This window comes from Rhinatrema bivittatum, chromosome 3 (genome assembly GCF_901001135.1).
Source record: "Rhinatrema bivittatum chromosome 3, aRhiBiv1.1, whole genome shotgun sequence".
Taxonomy (NCBI): Eukaryota; Metazoa; Chordata; class Amphibia; order Gymnophiona; family Rhinatrematidae; genus Rhinatrema; species Rhinatrema bivittatum.
This window is the reverse complement of record NC_042617.1, coordinates 549546086-549573485: the sequence shown is the minus strand read 5'-3', so window position 1 is coordinate 549573485 and position 27400 is coordinate 549546086. Positions and strand designations below refer to the sequence as shown.

Sequence of the window (27400 nt, the reverse complement as noted above, 5' to 3'; positions counted from 1 at the left end):
TTTTTTTGTTGTTTGTAAATCTGAGGTGGGTTGAGATCACTGCTGGAGGTGATAAGGGATGGCTATGTGCTGGAATTTTGTAGTGTTCAACGGGACGTGTTCATGGTGTCTCCCTGCAGCTCTTCACAGAAGAGACAGGCAGTGGGGGAGTACGTTGTCAAGACTCCTTAGCCTGCAGGCTCTGGTTCCAATGCCCACGTCTCAAGTAAATACGGGCTGATATTCCATTTATTTTGTGGTACCCAAGAAGGGAGGTCTCTTTTCGTCCATTCTGGATTTCAATGGGGTTGACAGTCATTTGCATGTGACTCATTTTCGCATGGAAACCTTGTGATTAGTGATAATAGCAGTACAGTTGGGTGCAGTTCCTGACGTCTTTGGATCTGTCCAAGGTGTACCTGCATATTCCCATCTGATTAGAGCATCAACAATTTCTGCGTTTTGTGGTTTTGGGCCATCATCAGTTTCGAGTGCTACCTTTTTGTTTGGCCACCGAGCCCAGAACTTTTTCCAAGATTATGGTGGTGGTGGCGGCAGAGTTGAGTAAAGATGGGATCCTGGTACACCCATACTTGGGTTGGCCCCCAAGTATGGCTGATTCAGGCCAAGAGAGTCTAGAAGAGAGCTTCTGGGTCTCTCGCAAGGTGATCTCCTTGTTGCAGGAGCTAGGTTGAGTTGTGACTCTGACCGAGCACATCTTCAGCTATCACAATCGCTAAAGTATCTCGGTGTTCTGTTTCATGGCGAACTGAGCAGGGAGTTCCTGCCAGAGGGCCATATTCAGATGCTGATGACACAGGTGCATCTATTGCTGAATACAATATACCCGACAATGTGATCCTATCTTCAGGTGCTTGGATTGATGACAGCAACCCTGGATGTGGTGCCATGGGTGAAGGCGCATGTGTGTTCTTGTCAGCGCACTCTGCGGTCTTGTTGGAGCCCACAGTCTCAAGACTATTCAATTCGGCTCCATCTACCAATAAAAGTCTGCTCTCAACTAAAGTGGTGGTTAAAAGTGACCATCTCAGAAAGGGGGATCACTGGACTGGCTAGTACTCATGACAAATGCGAGCCTCCAGGGCTGGGAAGCTCACTATCAGGAGCTAACGGCACAAGGGTGCTGGAGTGCCAAAGAGTCTCTGGAACATCAACTGGAAGCCCGTGTGGTCCAGTTGGCATGCTTGTGGTTTGGCAACAGGTTGCAGGGTCAACCAGTCCAGATAATGTTGGACAATGCAACAACAGTGGCTTACATCAGTCAGCAGGCAGGAACCAAGAGCCAACAAGTGTTGCAGGAAATAGACCAACATATGGAATGGGCGAAAGTGCATCTTCAGGAGATCTCAGCCTCGCACATTGCAGGAAAAAAGACAATATAAGAGAAGGCTTTCTCAGCAGACAGTCTGGATCCAGGAGAATGGGAATTGTCAAATGCTGGGGCCTTCCGTTTCTGGACTTGCTGGTGACTTCTCACAATGCGAAGGTTCGATTTTTCATTCGCAGGAATGAAGTCCTTGGGCATTGATGCCCTCATGCAGGAATGGCCGGTGGTCAAGCTGCTGTATGCTTTTCCCCCTGTGGTCCATTTTGGGCAGAATGGTTCGGAGGGTCAAGAGTCACACGCAGGTGGTACTTCTGGTGGCACCAGATTGGCCCAGGAGACCGTAGTATGCAGATGTGTGAAGACTTCTGGTGGACTCTCCCCTCCAGTTTTCGGCACACAGGAATCTGCTAGAGCAGGGGTCTGTTCTTCTCGAAGATCCGAATCGATTTTGTCTTATGGTATTGGCCCTTGAGAAGGCTTGGTTGCTGAAATGTGGGTATTCTACTGTGGTGACAGCCACCTTTCTATGAGCCAAAAAGCTCTCCACTTCCTTAGCCTGTGTGCGGGTTTGGTAAGTGTTTGAGGCTTGTTGTGAAGATCGAGGGGTTCTTCCTCGTTCGGTTAAGTTTCCACTCATTTTGGAATTTTTGCAGGATGGATTGAGTAAACGGTTGGGCCTTAATTCCTTAAAGGTACAGGTGGCAGCTCTTGCCTGTTTCCAAGGTCAGGTGTATGAGGTGCCCTTCTCTGCTTATCCAGATGTGACCCGTTTCTTGAAAGGAGTGATGCATCTTTGTTTTCCCTTGTGGTTACCGGTGTCCTTGTGGAGTCAATCTAGTTTTGGATTTTTTAGTAGGCCGTACCTTTCGACCAATGGGTAAACTTTCCTTGAGGTTACCGATTTTAAAAACGGCGTTTCTTGTGGCAATTTGTTCTGCATGTTGAGTATCCAAACTATAGGCCTTATCTTGCTGGGAGACGTTTCTACAAGTGACTCCAGGGGCGATACAGCTGTGTACTGTTCCCTCCTTTTTGTTAAAAGTGGTCTCAGATTTTCACTTGAATCAGACTATTTCCCTGTGATCTCTGGAGAGGGCAAGAGATGTGGGGGAATATCGCCTGTTACGGCCCTTGGATGTCAAAAGGCATATCTCGAAGTATTTATGGGTTTCTGAACCTCTCAGAAAGATGGACCAGCTGTTTATTCTCCATGGTGGGAGTAAATAGGGTTAACCGACCTGCTGGATTAAGGAGGTAGTTACGACTGCATCTGTGGATGCTAAGCAGCTGTTGCCTAGACAAGTTAGGGCTCATTCCACTAGGGCTTAGGTGGTGTCTTAGATAGAAGTCTTCCATTGACATTTGCTGAGCTGCGATGTGTCCTCCTTACACACTTTTTCAGGCATTATTGCCTGGATGTGCAGGGGTGGGAGGACATAGCCTTCGTACGTGTGGTTTTGACTGGACTACGGGCAACCTCCCGCTTGTTCGATAGTAGTTTTGGTACATCCCACTGATTTTGGATTTACCTGTCTGTAGGCTAAGAAAGAAGAAATTACGACTTACCTGATAATTTTCTTTTCCTTAGTACAGACAGGCAAATCCAACTTCCCACCCTTGGCGGTTGAATGTTTGTGCTATGGTCCTCCTGTGTGGCTGTGTGTCCAGGGAGTACTGGTAAGTGTCAATCCAGTCCCTAGATTAATGTTATTACACTCTTTTTCTTAGCTCACTGTTTTCCTGTTGGCTGAGTGCTGGACTGGTTATCTGTTAATAATCAAGTTTTGCTAGTTTGTCCACAGTTGGCTTTTGCAGAGAATACTGGCGGGCTGATGTAACTGCAGGGGTATATATACTGTGATGTCAGCTTTGCTCAGTCTCCATTTGCTGGTAAAGTTGCATAACCCACTGGTTTTGGATTTGCTTGTCTGCACCAAGGAAAAGGAAATTATCAGTAAGTAGTCATTTCTCCTTTGGCGTGATCAGATCTTGTAGAATAAATAAGTCTGAATAGCTCGCTCGAAACTAGACCCCTATGGGGTTTATCCCATTTTGTGTCTATCTAAAAAAAATATTTAATACAGCTGTTATCAGAATGTCACCATAGTTCATAAAGTGGTTGAAAAAAAAATCAAGCATTGCATTTTGCAAAACTGCATCAAAATTCTTAGATGTAAACAGTGCATCATATGGTCTCTTCTGTAGTCCTCCCATGCTAAATCACAACACAAAAATGAGACCTTCAACTTAACATGGAAGATAATAGAGAGACTAGGTGGCTCATGCAGGCTGCCTATCGTGTACAAACTGCAGTGTATTCCAACTGTCAGCCATATAGGATGGCCATTTGTAAGCTCTCCCTCCTTATCCAGGATAGTTTTTGTCATCTGTCTTATTTGGACTCTGCCGTCTTCAGCAGATGAACCTACAAGATTCCCCACTTAGTTTACACCCAGCACACTTCCCTTTCTAATCACAAACAGGCCGATACAGTAAAGTATCTCCCGGTGCGCGCATAGGCCTGTGTCCTGTGCGCATGATTCAGTAAACTAAAATATTTTAATTAGGGCCGGCGGTAAAAAGAGGTGCTAGGGACACTAGCGCGTCCCTAGCGCGTCCCTAGCGCGTCCCTAGCGCGTCCCTAGCGCTAGTGTCCCTAGCACCTACCTAATAGGGCCATCAACATGCATTTTACATGCTGCGGGAGCTATTAAGTTCAGGGGGGTTGGACGCGTGTTCTCGATGCGCTGCTACCCCTTACTGAATAAGTGGTAAAGCTAGCGCGTCCAAAACGCGCGTCCAATCACGGGATAACAGTGCTCCTCTGGTGTGCACTGTACTGTATCGGCCTGAAAGCTGTGTAATAATTTAAACAGCTATCATTACTAGTCTGGCTGTTGCCAAAACATCTGACATCAGAGGTTTCCTGCCTACTATGCAAGTGCCTGCATTTCCACTAGGACTGCTCGTATGTGGCTGTCCTGTAACTAGTTTATTGATTAAGATCACTTTATCTACTTGATGGTACTGCAGAAAGAATATGTCCAATTTCTATCACTGACTTCAGACACCTTGGCACTCTCACTGTCTGGTAAATGTGTATGACAAATTAAAATGCACTTAAAAGATTCCAGTTGCTTTTTCAAATAATTTTGTCAGATTAATCCATGCAAATTTATAAAATGCTTCTGAAATCAGAACTGCATCAAAGTCTCCTAAAAAAGAACAAACAGTTCATTTTACAATGCAACATCAGTCCAGTTTGTTCTACCACTGTAACGTGTACCTGGATAGTGCATGCTTAAAATGGAAATAATAGTTTCTGTTCCCAGGTCTTGTTCTGCTTACACAGTAGAGAGGTTTAAGAACGAGCTCACACTGCTGGAGAGAGCCAACCAGATACAAAACACACAAGCTCTAAACATCTCATGTTCCATGTTCTGTATCTGTCTAGCATTTATTTCACACACAAAGGATGGTAACACACTATGAAAGGATAATGCTTTACTTGACATTGTTCCCTTAAGACAGCCACGGATGTGCGATGGGAGAAGCTTCCATGCTTAGAGTTCTAGAGTTTAGGAATAGTGTGGAGTCGCCAACTGACAGCTTCCTCTTTATCCAGTCAGACCAGTCCAGACAAATGGGTTATACCCATAAACCAACAGATGGACACAGAGAACAATAGGCTCGCTGACATCACCCTTTATAGACATCTGTGCCCACCTCAGCCTGCCGGTATTCTCTGTCTCCAGCAGATAGTTGGCATGCATTCCATGCTTTAAATTAAGGCCGATTAGTATTGGGTGAACAGAAACATTTTCTGGTGGGCAGCTCCTGAGGTGAAAGACTAGCTCTCCCTCTCTCAGTTGAGCATAGCCCTGAGCTGGTTGGAATTGGCAGTGTTGCTTGGCAGCTCCCGAGGTGAAAGCTTAAGGCGCGTGCCCTCAGTGGAGCATTGCCAGGGGCCAAAGGGCTACCAGTGTAAGTGATTGGGCCCTCTCCCCCTCTCAGCTTCTTGAAAAGGAAAGGAGAGAAGGGGACAATAAGAAAGAGCTACTGCTGCTTATTACATTTTAGTAAAAAAGCAAGCAAGCAGATAGGAGTTTCTTGAGCAGCCTGTTCTCAGCACGGCATGTGGCAGGCAGCAGTGAGGAGTTGGGGCTGAACAGAGGTAATTGGGATAGGTGCAGTTTTTGATTGGCAGTAGCAGCAGCATATAGGCGGTGTTCAGGAAAGCATGGCTGCAGTGGCAGAGCATGGGAGAAAGCCCGCGCTCTATACTCAGTGTGGGGCTCAGAAACAGCTCCCCTAGGAGGATTTTGAAATCCTGCCGCATTTGTTGTGAGGTACAGGATTGGAGCTTAGCAGCTATGAGTGACCCGGGAGAATTCCAGAGCAATGACTTTAATGTGGTCCACTGCTCAGGTGGTTCCTGCCATAGAGTACAGTTTACCAGCAGAGACAGCAGCCATCATAGGGCTGTGGGGATTGGATGCCTGTTCAGGTCCTCCTCTGTCCTGTGGAGCAGGAATCCAGGGGTGTTACATCTGGGCAACCCTCAGTAATGCATCCTCTCTCTTTCAAGCTGGAAGCTGCCTTCTTGGCATGGGCTATGATGTCTAAAAAATTTGAGACAAGCCTTTGCCTTGGGGTAGAGTTCAATCCAGAAACGCACTCCAAGATTTAGCTGGGAAGAAAGGGAGTAAAAGAAAACAGGAGTTGGATGTGGATTTCTTCTCTGGATCAGAAGACTCCTTGGATAACTTTAGAAACTTGCTGGATTCTGTCCTAGATGAGGTTTTGGAAGAAGGGGAATTTCCTCTGGATGGAGAAGACTCCTCTTTCATAGTTCATCTCTTTTATGGGGAGGAGCTTCCCTTTTTGATTATGCAAGTACTACAGACTTTGAAAACTGTGGAAGAGAAGAAGGAAGCCTCTATCTACTCTTTGGTGGACTCGATCATCGTCAGTATCTGAACGTCTACTAAATCTTTTACCCTAAACAAAGCGGTGAAAAATTTCTCATATGGCCTGGATTGTTCTAAAAGTGAATTTTAAAGGGGGCCGCTTATTGACTAAGTTGTATTCATTAATGGCAGAGGAAAAAGAAAAGTGTAGATTCTCTAAGGGAAATACCTTGCTGTGTTCGGTCACAAATGGATGACTATAGTGTGGAGGGAGGCACAGCTTTGAAGGATGCACAAGATAGACTGAATCCGTAATCAAGCAAGTGTTTGAGATGGCCAGCATGGACTTCAGATAGCATCTTGTAGCTGTATCATGGCCAGATCCATTTTGCATTTGCCCCTGCATCTTCAGGAAGACATTGCCAGTTTAAGTGCAGTTGGTTGGGATGCCTTTTCTCATTTAGAACCAGGAGTGGCCTTTCTGGCTGATGATGCTTTTGATTCTGTTTGTTCAACAGCAAGATGGCTTCTATAGTAGCATCCAGGAAGTTGCTGTGGTTGTGTAATTGGTCTGCAAACTCTCTAAGTCTAATTTGACTAAGCTTCCCTTTAAGGAGGGGTCTGTTTAGTGAAAATCATGAAACGATGACCAAGGTCTGGGATGTCTTGAAGGTCCTGAGCCTCCCGGAGGACAGATCTAGGAGTGTATTGCATTCCTATAGGTTCACAGTAGGTTTTGTGATTTGAGAATATTCAGATCTGAGATACCTTCTGGTTCTCGGTCTTTTGGAAGATTTCAGTCCTTTTGTCTTTCCAAAAAAGGAAATAAAAATGGTCCATCGGGATCTGCTGGGTCCTTCCGTGGTTCCTTATGAGTGCTTAGAGCCCAAGCTCTGAATCAGGATATAGGCATTTGCCTATCAGAATTTGATCCATATTACTGCTGATTAGTGGATCTTAGAAACAGAGAAATTTACGCCTTGGAATTTTGTCAGATTGTGTCAGATGCTTTTACAATTTCTCCTTGTCGCTCTGCCAGCAAAAGAAAGGCAATAGAAATGAACTTGGAACATCTGCTCTGTTTGAGAATGGTGGTTTCCGATTCAAAGGCTCAGTAAGGTTAGGGTCATTGTTCCATTTATTTCCTAGTTGCAAAGGAGGACTATTCCTGTTACCCCATCCTGGATCTGAAGTAGGTCAACAAAATTTCTCAAGGTGTCTCATTTCAGGATAGATATGTTGAAATCAGTCATAATGGTGGTAAGGGAAGGGGAATTCCTCATCATCTTGGATCTTACGGATGCGTACCTCCATATTCCTATTCATGCATATCATCAAAATTCCTTCGGGTTGTGATACTGAGAGGTCTTTTCCAGTTTCAGGCCCATCTTTTTGGTTTAGCTATGGTGCCACAGATCTTCTGGATGTTAATGGTAGTCATAGCTATGGCTGTGTGAAAGGAGGGAATATTGTTGTATCAGTATCTGCATGATGGGCTTGTGAGAGCGAAGTCAGAGTAGGAAAGCGTATTGGCTAACAGGAGGGTGGTTGAGTTGCTGAGAAATTTGGGATGGGTGGTAAAGTTCTCAAAGAAGCAGTCCTCACAGAAATTGGAATATCTGGGAGCTCTGTTAATCATGAAAATTGATTTGGTCTATCTCACAGCTCAAACAGTTCAAAAGCTACAGCAGCAAGTATGTTGCTTGTAGCCAGCTGACCACCCAATGGTCTGGAGTTACCTGCAGTTGCTGGGCTCAATGGCAACAGCTTTGGATCTAGTCCCTAGGGCAAGGTTGCACTGGAGGCCTTTTCAGAGAGCTTTGTTGTTCTGGTGGAATCCTTAGTCTCAGAAGCTTCCAGTACTGGATTTGGTCTGGATGGAGTTAGGTTGGTGGCTGGACTCCAGGAACATACTTATCTGAGAAGATCTCTAACCTCCAGCCTGATGACTGCCACCAGCCTTTTGGGCTGAGGAGCCCATTGCATGGGTCAGACTGCTCAGGGTCTAGGATCCATCAGTCGTCTTGATAGAAGGGCAATTTGTCTGGCTCCAGTAACATTTGTATCCCTATTGCAAAGTTGAACAGTTAGGATAACATCTGACATTGTCAGGGCAGTGGCCTATGTGAATGATCAGGAGCATCCAAGAGCCCACCAGTGTTGGAAGAAATAGCTTGGTTGGTTTGTTGGGCAGAAGACAATCTGGCCATGATTTCAGTCTCATATGTATCCGGGATGGAAAAGGTTTAGCAGAATTTCCTCAGCCTGAATGTAGTTGATCCCAAGGAATTGTCAGTGTCCTGGGAGGCTTTCGACAGGTGGGGTTCCCTCTCAAATTTAATGGCAACAGACAAGAATGCGTAGTTTCACAGGTTCTTCATTTGATGTAAGCAGTTTCAGTCAACAGGTCTGGATGCCTTGGTTCTACATTGGCCAAAAGAGACGCTGCTATACATGTTTCCTCCTGTGCCATTAGTGGGGAGAGTTGTTTAGAGAATTGCTTCAAGGAAAGGAAATTATAAGGCAAAATTAACTTTCACTTTTCAACTTAGATGACTAGATTTAGCAGAAACTGAATGAATGTGCAACTCAAAAAGGAAGATGGGTGTGAATCTTGGAAACCATTACCTATGGAAAGCAATTAAGAGTAAGTATTGACTCTTTCTCTGGAGTTATTTCCCTTGGGTTCACACTGATCAGAATTAGCACACTTTAAAAGATATTTCCAAAATGGGCAAAAAATTTGAGATGGTCTGAACAACTACAATCTGACTATAAACCTACTAATAAGGAGCAGGATCATAAGAACCCAAGAAAACTAATGAATTTATGACAAAATTCCCCAAAAAAGATATAGATGCACTGGAGAAGGTAAAGAGAAAGGCGACCAAAATGATTAAGAGGATTAAACAACTCCCCTATAAGGAAAGGCTAAAGAGGTTAGGGCTGTTCAGCTTGGAGAAGAGAGGGCTGAGGGGAGATATGATGAAGATCTACAAAAATCATGAGAGGACTAGAATAGATAAATGTGAATCGGTTGTTTACTCTTTCAGATAATAGAAAGATTAAGGGGCACTCCATGAAGTTAGAAAGTAGCACATTTAAAACAAATCGGAGAACATTTTTCCATTCAAGGCACAATTAAGCTCTGAATTCATTGTCAGAGGATGTGGTTAAAGTAGTTAACTTACCTGGGTTTAAAAAAGGTTTGGACAAATTCATGGCGATGTCTATAACCTATTAGTCAAGTTGACTTAAGGAATAGCCACTGCTTATTACCAGCATTAGTAGTATGGAATCTGTTTGGATACTTGCCAGGTACTTGTATCCTGGATTGGCCATTGTTGGAAACAGGATGCTGGGCTTAATGGACCCTCTCTGTCTGACCCAGAATGGCAACTTTTGGTTATTTTTTATTCTAATACAATAAAACTTTTCATTGTGGTTGAACACCTGAATTAGGGGAGCAGTTTGCAACTGTGATCCTTGATTCCCTATGCACTGAAAAGTCTTGATAAAAACATCCCAAATCAAAATGTGTTCAGAGGGAGCTTATGGACTTACTATTGGATTTGAATATAGGCAGAGCACAGTGAGTTAAGAGAGACTTTAAGGATAATGCAGGCTTGTAAAAATCTGAGTTTCTCCAATGAGGCAGAGCAGATATTCTACTGAGCAGAAAGACTTTGAACATCCCAAGAAGTCAAGTGTGTAAGGCAATCAAAGTGCATAGAACATCTGCTAACAAATAGTCAATTAAGAGTAATGTCTGCTCCAGACAGACTCCAAGACCTCTCACGAATACAAAGTCAAATGAAAGTACCTATAAAATCTAGTTGTAAATACTAAAACCACAAACAGGAAAATAGAGCTGCAGTAATCCTGGCCAGAGGCTCCTGCCCTAAAAAGAAAGCAACCGATTGTGTTTTGCAACAAAGATGAGTCAATGACCGAGGCACTGGAAGAATTAAGATCCAGCTGTCTATTTGGGAACTGGGGGCAGGCAGGTAGAGGGCGGAAGTCTGCCAGAACCTGCAGGGGCCCTGAAAGCTTGTGTGTTGGAATACCCATAGACACTTAACAGCACCCATTTCAGGGTACAAAGTGAGTCAGACCTCTGAAGTGTCCTTGCATTGCCATGAACTTCCAGAGTGAAAAGTTTGAACAGAAACCATGACATATCTAAACAATATCAACCATATATATGTTCAAAGAGATGCAAGCATCTAATGTGCATGTCGCAGACATGGGTTCTTGCATGTACACTTTGTTGGCTAGTCAATATTATCTGCCAGTCTAAAATACAGGAAGCCACAGAATGTGTTAGGAAGAGGGTTTGTTGGGAGAGAATTTGGTGCTGGTAACATACTGAAGTGAAGAAGTAGCTTAGTAGTTAGAGCAGTGGGCTATGAACCAGGGAAGCCCAGGTTCATATCCAACTTTTGTTTCTTATGACCTTGGGTGATTTATTTTATTCTCCATTGCCTCAGCTACAAATTTAGATTGTGAATCCTCTGGGGATAGGGAAATAGCTACAGTACCTGAATGCAATCTGCTTTGAAGTGGCATAAAGCAGAAAATAAATACTGTACAAGAATTACTTTTGGGTGAACTGGTTACTGCAACCCCCTTTTATAAGAATTCTAACAGTGTACTGTTTGTATGCAATTTTCAGGCTGAGTTGGTCATAGTATGAATGACCTTTTCATGATTTTTACCTTTTTTAGGCTGATGCTCCCAATGCAGCACTTATCCCAGATGCTGACGCAGTAGGTGTAACAGTCGTATTAATTACATGCACCTATCGAGGTCAAGAATTTATTAGAGTTGGCTATTATGTGAATAATGAATATACTGAATCGGAACTAAGGGAAAACCCCCCTGTTAAACCAGATTTTTCTAAGGTAAGACTCATTCCATTTTGGTTCAATATTAAAAAATAAATAAATAAAGCAATATATATATTTTTTTGTGTTAGTGCCTCCTTGTACCAGTGATTTGCCCATGTGGCAAAGCAGGCTATTAATCCTACTGGCTTGACCTTATTTCTGCATGGCATGCTGTTCAATGAAATGTGCAAGAGTGAAGCATACAATGATATCCATCTATAGAGAGAGTGAAGTAGGCCTTGCCCAATGGGGCTATTTCTAGAGAAACTTTCATTCTGACATAGCCAATAACATCAGTCTCTGTATGTGCGTTCACTTCCACAGACTTTTAACAATATGCACGAGTCTGGCTGGTTTTGAGGGACTGAGGTTTCATGGAGCAATGTCACTTTTCAGAATTAATACAGGACGTGTAGCCAAAAATATATTTTGAAATTAAAAAGTAAATATTTTCCACCAAGACATTTTCCCATGCATGGGTAAAAGATAGCCAATTGCAGTGACTGGATGAGGAGGAACAATTTTAGAGCTGTAGGTCATCTCCAATTGAATTCTGAATTCTGTTAAACAAGTGCTTTTTAAAATCCATTTGTCTGGATTTAATTCTGAGTGCCTGGGTCAAAACCAGCTTGTACTAGGGCTGAGCTGTTCACTGGCTTGAAGAGTAATTGGACCAGAAGACTATATAATAAAAAAAAAAAAACGCCATGCTGGGTAAGAGCAAGTTCCATTGAGCCCAGAAGCTGCCTCAGACTGTGACAAATCCAGGACCTATAAAGTAGATCTATTTCCTGTTACTCATTCCCAGAGATAGCAATAATGTTTCCTTAGTCTACCTGGCTAATAATGTGTTTTGGACTTTTCCTAACTATGTTAATCACCTTGATCATGTCCTCTGGCAACAGATTCCACAGCTTGATTGCATGCGGCGTGAAAAAGTAAGAACATAAGAAATTGCCATGCTGGGTCAGACCAAGGATCCATCAAGCCCAGCATCCTGTTTCCAACAGAGGCCAAACCAGGCCACAAGAACCTGGCAAGTACCCAAACACTAAGAAGATCCCATGCTACTGATGCCAGTAATAGCAGAGGCCATTCCCTAAGTCAACTTGATTAATAGCAGTTAATGGACTTCTCCAAGAACTTAATCAAACCTTTTTTAAACCCAGCTACACTAACTGCACTAACCACATCCTCTGGCAACAAATTCCAGAGCTTAATTGTGCACTAAGCAAAAAAGAATTTTCTCTGATTAGTCTTAAATGTGCTACTTGCTAACTTCATGGAGTGCCCCCTAGTCCTTCTATTATCCGAAAATGTAAATAACCAATTCACATCTACTCTTTCAAGACCTCTCATCATTTTAAAGACCTCTATCATATCCCCCCCTCAGCTGTCTCTTTTCCAAGTTGAACAGCCCTAACCTCTTCAGCCTCAGAGGAAGCTGTTCTATCCCCTTTAACATTTTGGTTGCCCTTCTCCATACCAACTATATCTTTCTTGAGATGCGGTGACCAGAATTGTACCCAGTATTCAAGGTGCGGTCTCACCATGGAGCGATACAGAGGCATTATGACATTTTCCGTTTTGTTAACCATTCCCTTCTTAATAATTCCTAACATTGTTTGCTTTTTTGACTGCTGCAGCACACTGAGCCAATGATTTAAAAGTATTATCCACTATGATGCCTAGATCTTTTTCCAACATCGTGTAACTACAGCAAGGGTTATTTTTCCTTATATGCAAACCTTGCACTTGTCCACATTAAATTTCATCTGCCATTTGGATTCCCAATCATCCATTCTCGCAGGGTCCTCCTGCAATGTATCACAATCCACTTGTGATTTAACTACTCTGAATAATTTTGTATCATCTGCAAATTTGATAACCTCACTTATCGTATTCCTTTCCAGATCATTTATAAATATATTGAAAAGCACGGTCCAAGTACAGATCCCTGAGGCACTCCACTGTTTACCCTTTTCCACTGAGAAAATTGACCATTTAATCCTACTTTCTGTTTCCTGTCTTTTAACCAGTTTGTAATCCATGAAAGGACATCGCCTCCTATCCCATGACTTTTTAGTTTGTTTTTTTTTAGAAGACTTTCACGAGGGACTTTGTCAAACGCCTTCTGAAAATCCAAATACACTACATCTACCGGTTCACCTTTATCCAAATGTTTATTAACCCCTTCAAAAAAATGAAGCAGATTTGTAAGGCAAGACTTCCATTGGGTAAATCCATGTTGACTATGTTCCATTAAATCATATCTTTCTATATGCTCTGTGATTTTGATCTTTAGAATAGTTTCCACTATTTTTCCCAGCCCTGAAGTCAGGCTCACTGGTCTAGAGTTTCCCCGAATCGCCCCTGGAGCCCTTTTTAAATATTGTGGTTACATTGGCCACCCCTCCAGTCTTCAGGTACAATGAATGATTTTAATGATAGGTTACAATTTTTTTTTTTTTAATTTTTTATTTATTGCATTTTCACCAATAAACCATTGTGATTGAAATTATAGGTTACATATTAATATAACATTAAGAAAACTAATAGCAACAATCGTACAGTAACCAATCAATATTAAGAAATATTTGAGGGGGTGGATAGAAACCTCTAAGGAGCGTAGGACTTCAAGGTTAACATGAAAAAAGAAATAAAGGTGACCAATAACCAGCCTATCTATACCTATTTAGCACCACTGCCTTTTCCTATATCGCAGTTAGTTGGTGAGAATCTATGAAAAAACGGAGTTGCGAGGGTTCAAAGAAAACATACACGGAGTCTAAATACTTGATTACGCATTTACAGGGGTAACGAAGGGTAAACTGTGAACAAATAGCCATCGCTTCTTCTCTCAATTGAATACATTTTTTTCTCCTTTCTTGTGTTGGCCTCGTAATGTCAGGAAAAAGCCATAATTTTTGGCCATAGAATACTGCGGACCTATTTCGGAAAAACATCTTCAATACATTATTTTTTTCTGATTGAAAAGCAAAAGATACGAAAAGAGTTCCTCCTGCTGTTACTACGTCCTCAACAGAAAGTTCCAATACTTCTGAAATATTTAGTTGGTCTTGCTGGTCATGTCTCTGCTGTTCATCTTTTCTTTTTGCTGGTAAATAGTATGCTTTAGTAATCAAAGGCATTGCCTCCAAGGGGATTTTCAAGACAACATTTAAATATTTTTTGAACAGCTCCAGTGGTGTTATAAGAGTAATAATTGGGAAATTTAAAACTCTTATATTACCGCTCCTAATCACATTTTCAAGATTTTCTATCTTTTTGTCAATCACAGTCTCTTTTTGTATTACGTGGTGTTGAAAAATTTCCAAATTTTTAACTTTTTCTTCCATCTCCTGCATTTTCTGTTCTTGCTTTTCAGCCCTTCTTTCACTTTCAACACTACGTTTGTTCATTTCCACACATATCCTGGATAGATTTATAATAGCATTTTCAACTGCAGCTAATGCGTCCCAAATAGTATCCATTGTGACAACTTCAGGCTTTACCAAAAAAGAAGTCAATTGCCTGAACTCACCACCACTTGCGATTCCAAAGGCAGTTTCCCTTCCCTCATCCAGCGGACTGGGTGTTGATATACCCAGCTGCGATGTTCCTTCGGGGTCTCTCTCACTCTGAGCTCGATGCTCCGTGAGGTATCCCTGCGAAGTTGCCTGCGTTGTCCCGCGGCCTTCCATACGCTGCGGTGGGGAGGAAGTCTCGGGTGCACCGGGACTTAGCGAGATTTCGTTAGCCAGGGGCTGAGATGCATGCTCCTCATCTCTGCCCTCCGCGGCTGTCGCTCCCGGGTCTACAGGCGTGGGCGTTGAGGCGAAGAAGGCAGGAATCGTAGCTTGAGTTAGTTCCCCAGCACTGGTAAGTGGCAAGCATTCCCTGAGCCGAGCCTTGCGTTTCGTGTGAGGCATTTCGAAGGTAAGTATTTCAGGTTTGAGGGGAAAAACGCGCAGCCTTCACACACCTCTCACTTGGCCGCCAGGTTACATATTTAACTAGTACCTCAGAAATTTCATTTTTGAGTTCCTTCAGTACCCTAGGTTGCATACCATCCGGTCCAGGTGATTTGCTACTCTTTAGTTTGTCAATCTGGCCTACTACATCTTCCAGGTTCACAGTGATTTGGTTCAGTTTGTCTGACTCATCACCCTTGAAAACCATCTCCGGAACTGGTATCTCCCCAACATCCTCATTAGTAAACAAGGAAGCAAAGAATTCATTTAGTCTTTCTTCAATGTCCTTACCTTCTCTAAGAGCTCCTTTAACCCCTCGGTCATCTAACAGTTGACTCTCTCACAGGTTTCTTGCTTCGGATATATTTTAAAAAGTTTTTATTATGAGTTTTTGCCTCTACGGCCAACTTCATTTCAAATTCTCTCTTCGCCATATTATCAGTGTTTTACACTTAACTTGACAATGCTTATGCTTTTTCCTATTTTCTTCAGATGGATCGTTCTTCCAATTTTTGAAGGATTTTTTTTGGCTAAAATAGCTTCTTTCACCTCACCTTTTAACCATGCCGGTAATCCTTTTGCCTTCCTTCCACCTTTCTTAATGCGAGGAATACATCTGGTCTGCATGTCTAGGATTGTATTTTTAAACAATGTCCATGCCTGTTGAACACTTTTAACCTTTGCAGCTGCACCTTTCAGTTTTTTCTAACTATTTTCCTCATTTTATAAAAGTTTCCCTTTTGAAAATGTAGTGTTAGAGCTGTAGATTTACTTACTGCCTCCCTTCTAGTTATTAGTTTAAATTTGATCATGTTATGATCACTATTGCCAAGTGGCCCCACCACAGTTCCCTCTCTCACCAAATCCTGCATTTCACTAAGAATTAAATCTAAAATAGCTCCCGAACCAATTGCTCCATGAAGCAGTCGTTTATTACATCCAGGAACTTTATGTCTCTAGCATGTCCTGATGTTACATTTACCCAGTCAATATTGGGGTAATGGGAGATTTCAATTATTACTGTACTTCCAAATTGGTTAGCTTCCCTGATTTCTCTTAGCATATTTTATCATCTGTTTGACCATTTTGTCCAGGTGGACAGTAGTATACTCCTATCACTATACTCTTACCCAACACACATGGGATTTCTACCCATATAGATTCTACTAAGCATTTAGTCTCTTGTATGATCTTTATCCTGTTAGACTCTATACCCTCCCGGACATAAAGTGCCACACCCCCACCAAGTTGATCCTCCCTATCATTGCGATATAATTTGTACCCTGATATAGCACTGTCCCATTGGTTATCCTTCTTCCACCAGGTCTCTGCAATGCCAATTATATCAATCTCATCATTTACTGCTATACACTAACTCTCACATCTTCTTAAGACTTCTGGCATTGGCATACAGACATTTCAAAGTGTGTTTTTTGTTTGTATTAACAACCTGCTTTTCAGTTGGTTGGGATAATTTGGAAATCTTTAGCGCAGGTGATTTTTTACATATAGGCACATGGACTACGTTTTCTTTTATTGGAACCTTACTGTTGGGATGCCCTAACTCTCCTGTTTCATTAGTATCCTTCAAGGATACCTTCCTCCGAACCATGCACTACTGAGTGAATGTCGGCTTTCCCCCCATTGTTTTAAATCTGCTGGTTTAGTTTCATGGAGTGTCCTCTTGTTGTAGTATTATTTGAAAGGGTAAAAAGCTGTCCTTTTATTTATCCATTCCATCCTAGTCATGATTTTATAAACTTATATCATGTCCCCTCTCAACTGTATCTTTTCCAAGCTTGAACCTGTATAGCTTCATCATAGGGGAGTCGTTCCATTTCCTTTATTCATTTTTGTTGGCCTCCATGTGGTCAGTGATTTTGTTTTTAAGAATGGTTTTTACCATGTTGGGTGGTCAGACTCACTGGTTAATAGTGTTTTGGATCACCTAGGAGCCCTTTTTTAAAAATCAGCATCACATTGGTCACTTTGAGTTTTCAGGGAAGCAAGAACTGAGCAAGATTTAGCTCATATGCTGTTGAACCTTTCCTTTTCTCTTGCTTGCACTGTTCATCCCTTGGCCTTTGAACTCCTAGCTACCTGCTACCACAGCTTCTAACTGAAACATTTTGGGAAATAGCTAGAACAACATGGCTTTCTATGATACTACATTCTTTCCTTTTCTACTGTTCCTGAGTTATAATCTTAAACCAAGCTGTTTCCTATATCGGGGAAATAAATGGACGAGTAAGAGACAAGCTAAGGTAGTGTTTCTATATAGGCCACAAAGATTTGGCTCTAATACTATGCTAATATCAGTGCTGGCACTTTCAACCTTCCAAGAATCAAGTACCTGGTGATTCTTATTGCGCCATAATGCAAGTTGTTAGTCAAACAACATATAGACCGATTTAGTACGGTGCGCTCAGGCCGAGCACACCGTTAGCCCCCATCTGGATGCGTGTTTTCGACGCGCTATTACCACCCCTTATACAGTAACATCAGGCATTAATTTCGGCCTGCACTGGGCAAGTGTACAGAAAAGCAGAAAAAAATGCTTTTCCGTACACCCGCAGACTTAATATCATAGCGATATTAAGTTGGAGGTCCCAAAAATAAAAAATCAGCCCGCGGCTCGCGGGTTGGAAGACAGATGCTCAATTTTGCCGGCGTCCATTTTCCGAACCTGTGGCTGTCAGCGGGTTTGACAACAGACGCTGGTAAAATTAAGCTTCGGCTGTCAAATCCACTGACAGCCGCTTCTGCCAATAAGGAGGTGCTAGGGACGCGCTAGTGTTCCTAGCACCTCCTTATTAGCGCGGGCCCTCATTTGAATACTCGATCGCTCGCCCGCCCAGGAGTGTGGCCTGGGTGCGCGTCGGGACAGCAGGCGCTGGCCTCGGAGCGCCGGCTCTCCCGCGCGATTTACTGAATTGGCCCGATAGTAATTGAAGTTCTTATGTACCAACCTAACAAGTTCTATTTCCCGCTCACAATCCTGCTTCACAGGACTAGGAACACTGCTGCAGTGGCATTCCTAGCTCCTGAAGGAAGGAGGTAATATATATTTTAAAAATATTTCTATACTGTTATCGTGGCTACCTAAGTAGGTTTACAATACCAGATTGAAATAACCACTCAAGGCAGTGTATAATACAAAATAAGCCAAGCAAACAAATCAAAAACAAACAATAAATAATCACCAACACAATAAAACCAAGTAAACTACAAACTCTAAAAAACAAAACAAAACAAAACAAAAAAACCCCCACACCTGTTAGAGGCCATACTTGCTCACCATTCTAAGGAAATAACTAGGTCTTCACCTTACAAAAATTCAAATAGAGTTTCTCCTCCTCTTGCAATTACATCTGGGAGGAGGAATGTTCCAGTTATTTGATCATTGAACTATCACCACAAGAAGTCTTGGGGCATGACTTCTGATCCCTCTGTTACTGATTATATGTAGCCTTGGATAGGTCACTTATCTCCCCGAGCCATCCAGGACCCAGACATTTGTCTTAATCTAGCTTTCCAGGTCAACAAATGAAAACCTGATTATTTCCTTTTCTGTAAGGAAGGCAGGCCAATTCCCACAAGTGTGTTATGCACCTCTACCAACAGATGGAGGAGGAGTAAAAGTTGACATCACGGATATACAGCCCTCCCCCAAACATCAGCCCGCTAGTATTCTCTGAAAAAGCCAAACTGTGGACAAACTGTTAATAATCATTTTCAAGTATAATCAATCACTCGTGCTTCCAAATAATAGGGAACACTGAGCTCAGACAAAACAAAGATCAGGTACAAAACTAAGGGGCTGGTTAAGCCACTTACCAGTCCTCCAATGAACAACATGAACATTCTGCATCGTCCGCATTTAAAGGGCAAACAAAAGCAAAAATAGGCAGCCAAGGGCGGGTCAGGGATTGGCCTGCCTTGCTTAAAGGAAAGAAAATTATCAGGTAAGTAGTAATTTCTCCTACTCCTGCACACATGCAGGCCAATCCCCACAAGTGGGATGTACCAAAGCTACTACCAACCAGGGTGGGAGGCTGCCTGAGGTCCAGTCAACACCACCCACGCGAACATGGCATCCTTCTGAGCCCAAACATCCAAGCAGTAATGCTTGGAAAAGGTGTGTAAGGATGACCATGTCACTGCTCAGCAAATCGACAGGAGACAACTGAATCTCCGCCCACGATACCGCCTAAGCCCTTGTGGAATGCAGTCTAAATTTCTTCGGCAAAGGAATGTCAGCATCCACATAGGCGGCCGTGATGACTTCCTTAATCCAGCAGGCGATAGTTTACCTTGTTTACCTGCATAATAAAGCACAAATAACCATTCAGACTTCTGGACAGTTTAGTAACCTCCAAGTACCGCAGCAAATGACACTTGAAGTCCAAGGTATGTAAAAGATGACACTCTCTCATCTCTGTTCCTGTCCAGTGTGGGCAGGGAAATGGACTGATTCAAATAAAACTCTGAAACCACTTTTGGCAAAAAAGAAGGCACAGTCTGAAGCTGTATCGCTCCCAAAGTCAAATGCAGAAAAGGCTCATGGCAATAAAGAGCCTGTAGCTCAGAAAGCTGATATGCAGAACAGATTGCCACCAGAAAAATTGACTTCAAGGTAAGCAGCTGCAAGCAATGGCCACGTAGCGGCCAAAAAGTTGGACTCACCAAGAAATTCAGGACCAGATTAAGGTTCCACAGAGGCACCGATAACCACAAAGGAGGATGCAGATGCTTAACTCCTTTCAAGAACTGGGACACATCTGGATGGGAAGACAAAGGCCCACCATTGACTTGCCCCTAAAACTTGAACCTTCAAAGTGTTAAGGCCAAACCTTTATGAAATCCTCCCTGTAAAAATTCCAAAATCAGTGGAATATCCACTTTGGAGAATTTTCGAGGCCTGGTATTCAGAGCAAGGTTCTCAGCCTCTCATATAGGTCAGAAACATAGAAAATTTCCTGGCCCAAAGTAAAGTGGAAATCACTGCAGGTGAATAACCATGCTTAAACATCCTAGCTCTCTCAACGGCCAAACTGTAAGACAAAATCGATCCAGATCTTCATGAAAAATGGGTCTCTGCTGCAACAGATCCTTCTCAGGAGGCAGTCTGAGAGGACTGCCCAATAGCAATCTCTGCAGATTGGCATACCACTGCCTCATGGAGCCACCAAAAGTACAGTGCTGGCCTGATTTGCAATTTTCTGAATGATCCTGTCTATTATAGGCCAGGGTGCGAAGGTATTCAGGAGACTTCCATGTGGCCATACCTGAACGAGAACATTGACACCCAGCACTTTCGGATCCTGTCTACAACTGAAAAGCCATGGAACTTTTGCATTGTTGGAAGTTGCCAGAAAGTCTAGGTACGGATGGTTCCAGCACTCCACTATGAGCTGAAAAGCTTCATTTGCTAACTCCCATTATTTTGGCTCAACAAAAACTACCCAAGTTTTCTCATCCAAAACAGCTAACTTTCCTCCCAATCAGTCTTCAAAACAAAGATCTTTATGTTTGAAATCATTTATTGCATAGATAATTTCCTATTACTCACAAGGGAGATGAAGTTTCTTGGGATGCAGGGTAAGAAGACAAGGGCTTGAAGCTGATTAGTCTTTTAGGATTAAAGTGGTAGGAGGAATGTAAAAAAGCTGTTCGTGTAACAGAAATTACAAGCATGTGTGTCTTCTACATGGCGTGGCTGAGACTAATCCACAGTCTTGGAGAGTGATTACAGGAAAAGTCCCCACAGGCTGGGGCCAGGGGCGAGATCCAATGGTGGCGAGCCTAGGATCCATGTGACACAGGGGGGGACATGAAGAGCAGTCTCTTCAGCCAATAAGGCACCTAAGAGGACCCAAGTTAGATTGAGAAGGCATGCAGACCCTTTCCCAATGGGAGGAACAGAGGGGAGGGGGCTTCTGTTAAAGGCAAAACTTCCTTTAAAGGCAAGGCTCCCAGACTTTCATCCTGGGTTACAGAAAATGTCACAGTGTCAAAACTTCTCAGAAGGGAGGGGCTGTAGTAAACACAGATGGGCTGCAATGTAGACACAAACATGTACCCTTTACTGGGGACAGAACACCCATTCTCCTGGGTCCAAACTATTTCTGCTGAGAAGATTGGCCCGCACATTGTCCTTTCTGGCAACGTGGGAAGTGGATATGTCTAGCAAATGTTGCTCTGCCCATATGATGAGCTCATCTATCTCCTCCGAAACCTGTTGACTTCTGATTTTGCCTTGATGATCGATGTAGGCCATTGTCGCATTGTCAGACATTATCCGGACCACCTTTACATGCTCAGTGAACTGCAAGCACGCCAGCTGTACCACTTGTGCTTCCAAATCAGTTGATACTCCACTGCTGTTCCTCAGCATTCTAGCAACCTTGCACCATCATCTCCTGACAGTGAGCTCCCCAACTTAGGAGGCTTGCATTAGTCATGAGCACTAACCAATTCGGTGTCTCCAAGGAAACACACTTCCTGAGATGATCGCCTGCAATCACTCTGCAATTGGAAGCTCACATCCAATGGTAAGAGAAGCCTCACCGTGTAGTCCTGCGACCATGGACTCCAGCAGGAAATCAATGTGTGTTGAAGAGGTCACAATTGCATCCTCACCCAGGGAACAACCTCTAACGTGGCTGCCATCAAATCCAGGACGTGAAGATATGATCATACAGTCGGGCAAACAGTCTTTCTCAGGGTTTGAACTTGAGCAATCAACTTCTGAATTCAATTCTCTGGCAAAAACACTCTGCCCTTCCTTCATACTGAAGCGATTGCCGAGCTACTCCAGTATCTGAGATGGCTGTAAGTTGCTCTTGGCCAAGTTCACTACCCAGCCTAGGTCCTGCACTAAGGAGACCACCTTGTGAGAGGCCCAGTGACTTTCTTCCACACTTTTGGCACGGATCAACTAGTCGTCCAGATATGGGTGAACTAGGATGCCATTCTTCCGCAAGGTTGCCACTACTACCGCCATGACCTTGGAGAAGGTCCTGGGTGCAGTGGACAGCCCAAAAGGCAAGGCTTGAAACTGGTAATGACATCAGAGAATGACAAACCTTAGGAACAGTTGATGTTCCTGGCGAATGGAAATATGCAGATGCGCCTCCGTCAGATCCAGAGGCATGAAGTATTCCTCTGATTGTATTGCCATTAGTATGGAACATACAGTTCCCATTCGCAAATGAGTGCCCCGCAAATGATGGACTCCTTTGAGATCTATTATGTACCCAAAGAACCCCTCTTTCTTGGATACAACAAACTAGATGGAATAGCAGCCCGTATTTAGTTGTGATTCTGGAACAGGAATTACAGCCTTCAGGTCCAAAAGTCTTCTCAATGTAGTTTCCATTGCTACCTTCTGCTGAGGGCAGTTGCATGGAGAGATCATAAAGGCATCTGGAGGAATGCGAAGAAATTCTAACGCATAGCCATCCCAAATCACTTCCAGGACAACTGGTCCAATATGATCTGGACCCACCTCTGATAAAAGCAAGGTAGATGGCCACTTATCTCCTGCACCAGCAGGTAAGTCCGCAAACCTTCACTAGGAAGAACGAGAGGCCCCACTCCTGGAGCCTGCATCCTTCCGAGGCCTTCTGGAGCAAAAAAGACTGAAGTCTGTTAGAGGAAGCTCCCCTAAAAGGATGAAATCACCTGAAATCTCGAGAGTGGCGAAGGAGGGACCTGGGCTTTTCCTCATCTATTTGCTTTCTCCTCTAACTCACTGCCAGTTTGGTGAGATTGGACTTAGAAATAGTGTCTGCGGACTAATTGCGCAGCCACAGTTAACATCTAGCTGCTGTTACAGAAGCAACCCCTCTGGCAGCAGTGCAAACAAGGTCACAGCCTCCATCAGCTAAGGCGGTCGACCCCGGTTCCATTACTGCTCTTCCATCCAAAACCATTCCCCCAGACTCCTCAGAGAGATACAGAGTACTCGAGCCACCAGGGAACAACAAGCAATTTGCAAGTTCATTGCCATGGCCTCAAAGGATTGCTTAAGGATAGCTTCAATCCTTCTATCCTGAGCATCCTTTAGAGCTGCCCCTTCTTCCACTGGAAGGTTGGTTCACTTAGTTACAGAACACACTAATGAATCTACCTTTGGGAAATGGAACTGCTCTCTTGCCTGTGGATCCAAGAGATATAAACCCGCCAAGGCGCATCCACCTTTAAAGCTCACCTCTGGCGCTCTCCATTCAAGGTCAATCAGCTCTTGACTTGCACCAAGAAGGGGAAAGAAACACTTTGCCTTGTGTAGGGTGACCAATATGGGGTGGCCCTTCTGCATACCTGAAGAGTCATTCTCAACCATCCCAAGCATCTTCAGTCTGAGAAATCAGACCTGGCAACTCATCTATATGAAAGAAACGTAGAAGAGTTCTATGTGACTCTAAATCCGGGGGAATTTCCCTTCCTCAAGAGGGGAGAAACCCAAATCCTCCTCAGTATCTTCTTGATTCACAACTACTTGAACATAATCAGGGATTGTTGCACCATGGCGATTGCAAGCGGTGGCAGACAAAGGGGAGCCCCGAGACTGCAATCCTGATTTAGGAGGCATTACCATCTCTGAAGGATGCCCCTGAAGAATGATCTGTAGTCCCTGGAAAAATTCCACCCAGGAAAAGGAGGATGGGTCCTTATCAGGCCCATAGGCCCAAGCCTGACGTCCTGTGAGTGAGACTTTCCCGGAGACATCTCTGTCAGTGGATTAACCAAAGAAGAGGGACACCCTTGTGTCGCCTCCAGCCCCACTCCCCTCAGACCGAGGAATGGACCAGCATCGGCAAATCACCTCTAGCATCCAGGCAGCACTGACTCAGACTCGTAGAAAGCTCTGCCAATATAGTCCTTATATGGCATGCAGCACAGCTAAGTGCTTAGATGTCTTTGACACCGGCGCCATGGAGCTGTCTGGTTGACATGCACAGCAGTAAAATATGTGCTTAAGATACCTCAGCAGTCAGCTACGTGGCTAGGTATGCGATTTAGATACTCGCACACAATACGTGCTCAGCTACTCTTCAAGCACACACACTGACAGGCCACATAAGTACATTTACAACAGGAGGAGCGAATCTAGGCTCATAAGAAGGCGTGCATGCATGTGCCAACGAACACAGAAAACAGTGCGAAGGAACCGCCAAGGCCTACCACTCAACCCGAGAAAAGAAATTTAGAAGTGGGGCCTACTGCCAAGCCTACACTGCTTCCATACCTCACTAACTCCTCAGAGATGCTAGCGGGAGATGCCAAACACCAACACTGAGAAGGTCCCGGTAAGAAGGAAGGATAGCCTCACAAGAACTTCCTCATTTTTTTTGTTTAATTTTACCTGAGCTCAGCCTTCCCTGGTTGGAGGCAGGAATAGGTCTCTGGCTATGAGGGGAGAGGGAGAAAGCCGCCTCTGCTGAGCATCTCTCGGCCTGCAACCACTTTTTATTTTTATTTATTTAGTCCATGCCAGAAGAAGTCTACTGGACTGAAGGCTCTCAACTGAGGGAGGGGCCGAAATGGCATCACTTCAGGAGGCAAACAGTGCCATCCAGTCATCTTGTCGTCTTTTTCTTTTTTTATTACAGGTACTCCCTAGTAGGGAAATATATGTCCACCATCTGCTGGAGATGGAGAATACTGTGGGCTATATCTGTGATGTCAGCTTTTACTCTGTCTCCATCTGATGGTAGAGGTGCATAACCCACTTGTAGGGATTGGGCTGCCTGAGTGCGGAGGAAAACTCTATTTGGCTGTCTAGGAGCAGTGTCAGAAGTATTTCTGTAAAGAGTTGCATCCAGCTGTCTTAGTCAATGAAGTCATTGCTCTACTTGGCTTACATTTGGAAGACTGGGAGATAGATATACATACTGGCTTAGGAAAAGCAAAAAAGCTGCGGTTCATGCCGTAGTAGTAGAAAAATTTAAGTTTTTGTGCAGTACGCGTGCTAGATAGTGCACCTAAGTGCTCTTCAGCCTACAAGTCAGGGGTTGAGGTTTGTAGTGGCTTCCAGACTGTCACAATTTGAGAGACCCTACAAAGGGAAAATGATTACCAAAGTCATAGGCAAACTCTTTAAAAACTAACTTACTATGTTGTACCTGCACATCTGATGAAGCATTTAATCCCTCTCTTCTTTTTTTCCTCCCAGCTCCAAAGGAACATATTGGCATCTAATCCCCGGGTCACAAGGTTCCATATAAATTGGGAGGACACCACAGAGAAGCTGGGAGACAGCGACAGCAGCAACCCCAACCTACAGCTACTGCTTTCCACAGAAGCACTGCCCTCTGCGTCAAAAGGGTGGCCAGCATCAGAGAACTCACTAAATGTCATGTTAGAATCACACATGGACTGCGCATGACTACCTGGCAACCACCTAAAAGTTAAGCTAGTAAAACGAACAAAACAAACAGAAGCAACCAACCAAACTGAACTATGGCTCTGAAATCTTGCAAGTACACACTCACATGCCATGCAAAGAATTTTGTTAAAATGTCTGTAGAAAGTTTATAAGGGGGAAAAAAAAGCAGTATTTGATTGTATTGTGGGATATAAACTATTTTTGAATATTTTTTTTGCTCAAGTATTTTTATTTGCTCAGAATAATCGGATTAAAGTTATAGCACTAGCTGGTGTCCTCAAAATATCAACACACCAAGTTTATTGGTTCTTCTGCTTCCCCTTTTTTGGACTAATTCATAGGTTGCTTTTTTTAAAAAAATGTTTTCTATTGTATTTGAATAATTCCCCCTTTTTTGGAATAAAAGGTGTGCACCTTTTATTCTACCCACCTATCTTATTGTTTGAAATCCTTTTCCTCTTCCCGCTTTCAAGCCTACTTTCCAGCTGTTTCTGCTTTGTCCATGTGATGCCTGGCCAGTGGGGGAGCTCTGATAAAAGCCAGCACAAACAGCACCTGATTTACTGAAATTCAAAATGCTGCAGGTGGCTAAGGAGGGAGCTATCCAAAAAATTATTTACTTTAGTTTTCATATTCTGCCCAATCCAAGACTTGTAGTTCTGTGCAGATTACAATCAATAAATTGAGATAAAAAAAAACCACACACACATAATAGAAATGAAATCTAATGTCCGGACATATGCAGTTAATTATAATACTAACTTCAAATAGTAATCTCTCCTTGGGAAGATGTATTACAAACCAAACTGAACCAAGTCAAAATTATGGTTGGGGGGGGGGGGTGGGGGAGGTAAAAGGATCATAATGATGCCACCTGAATCATCTGAAAACATTTTGCAAGTATCGTTGCTTAATAGACATCTTTTGATGCATGTATGCAGATCTGCCATATTTTTTCTCCCAAGTGAATAGTCCTGAACAACATTAAGTGAATTTTTCTTGTAACTTCCTTCTCTAAACTCACCTTTTGATAAAAGGTTTAGAGCAAAAATGTACAAGAATGGACACATTTACCATGCTAAATTATTCTACGGGGGCCACTGTCAAACTTTCCACATTAGGGCAATGCCAGCATATACTTTATACCTGCAGGCTTTGCACCAATTTTCAAAGGGCACAAACGTGTACTTTTACTTTGAAACTTTCTGTGGGTAGATTTTTGATGGAGAATACATACCAAGATTTGAACATGTACTTTTCCTCCCCATCCTAAACAGCCTGATGCACACCCCATCTCAACGTGGCTAAACGCACACGTGTTAACTATACAAGGACTGTAGTTTTCAGACAGCCACTTAATGCAACATTACCTACATAATCTGCTCTGAGAACTATTCTCCCCATTGTTTTCTAATAAGTCATTAGGTTGACCCACAATGTGCTTCTAGCCACAAGCTACATCCTGTTTTAGGCCCAATCATTATCATCAGCTGTTTGAAAAGTTCCTCCAAGATTTATTTGGCAGGGACAAAATGTGCTCCTGCCCCTGTGGGGGGTACAGTGTAAGTGCTTTTTTCCCCCCCTGGTGAGTGAATCCACTTCCCCCAAATCCTCCCTCCAATGCAGCCTTCTTTCTTCCCATCTTTACTCCCCACATCCCGCAGATTCTTTTCTTTTCTGAGGATATAAACTCTTCATCCCTCCCCCATGCAACCCTCTCCCCTCCTCCAGTCCCCATCCTCTTATTCTTTTCTTTCTACATCTGACCCAGCTCTTTCACTCTTCTTTCTCTCCCCCCAGTCTCCTCACATGTTCCTTTACTCTTCGTCCTCTGGGGGTGCCAATCCAAGCCAAAGACGATGCAACTTCCTCCTGCGAGGTCCCAACTGAGCTGATGCCACCACCTC

The 27400-nt window shown here is 43.4% G+C and overlaps 2 protein-coding genes across 2 annotated transcripts in view; one reads left to right on the top strand and one right to left on the bottom strand.

Moving 5' to 3' along the window:
- The window catches only part of ASF1A (anti-silencing function 1A histone chaperone), a 38419-nt gene extending 12496 nt beyond the window's left edge, over positions 1-25923 (top strand). Inside the window, exons 3-4 of the mRNA XM_029596421.1 lie at positions 10965-11141; positions 25281-25923. Coding sequence (XP_029452281.1) covers positions 10965-11141; positions 25281-25493 — 390 coding nt within the window. The 3' untranslated portion in view covers positions 25494-25923. The remainder of the gene's footprint in view (positions 1-10964; positions 11142-25280) is intronic.
- MCM9 (minichromosome maintenance 9 homologous recombination repair factor) overlaps positions 1-27400 on the bottom strand; it is a 192011-nt gene that overhangs the window by 94444 nt on the left and 70167 nt on the right. The gene's annotated exons all lie outside the window — the stretch shown is intronic.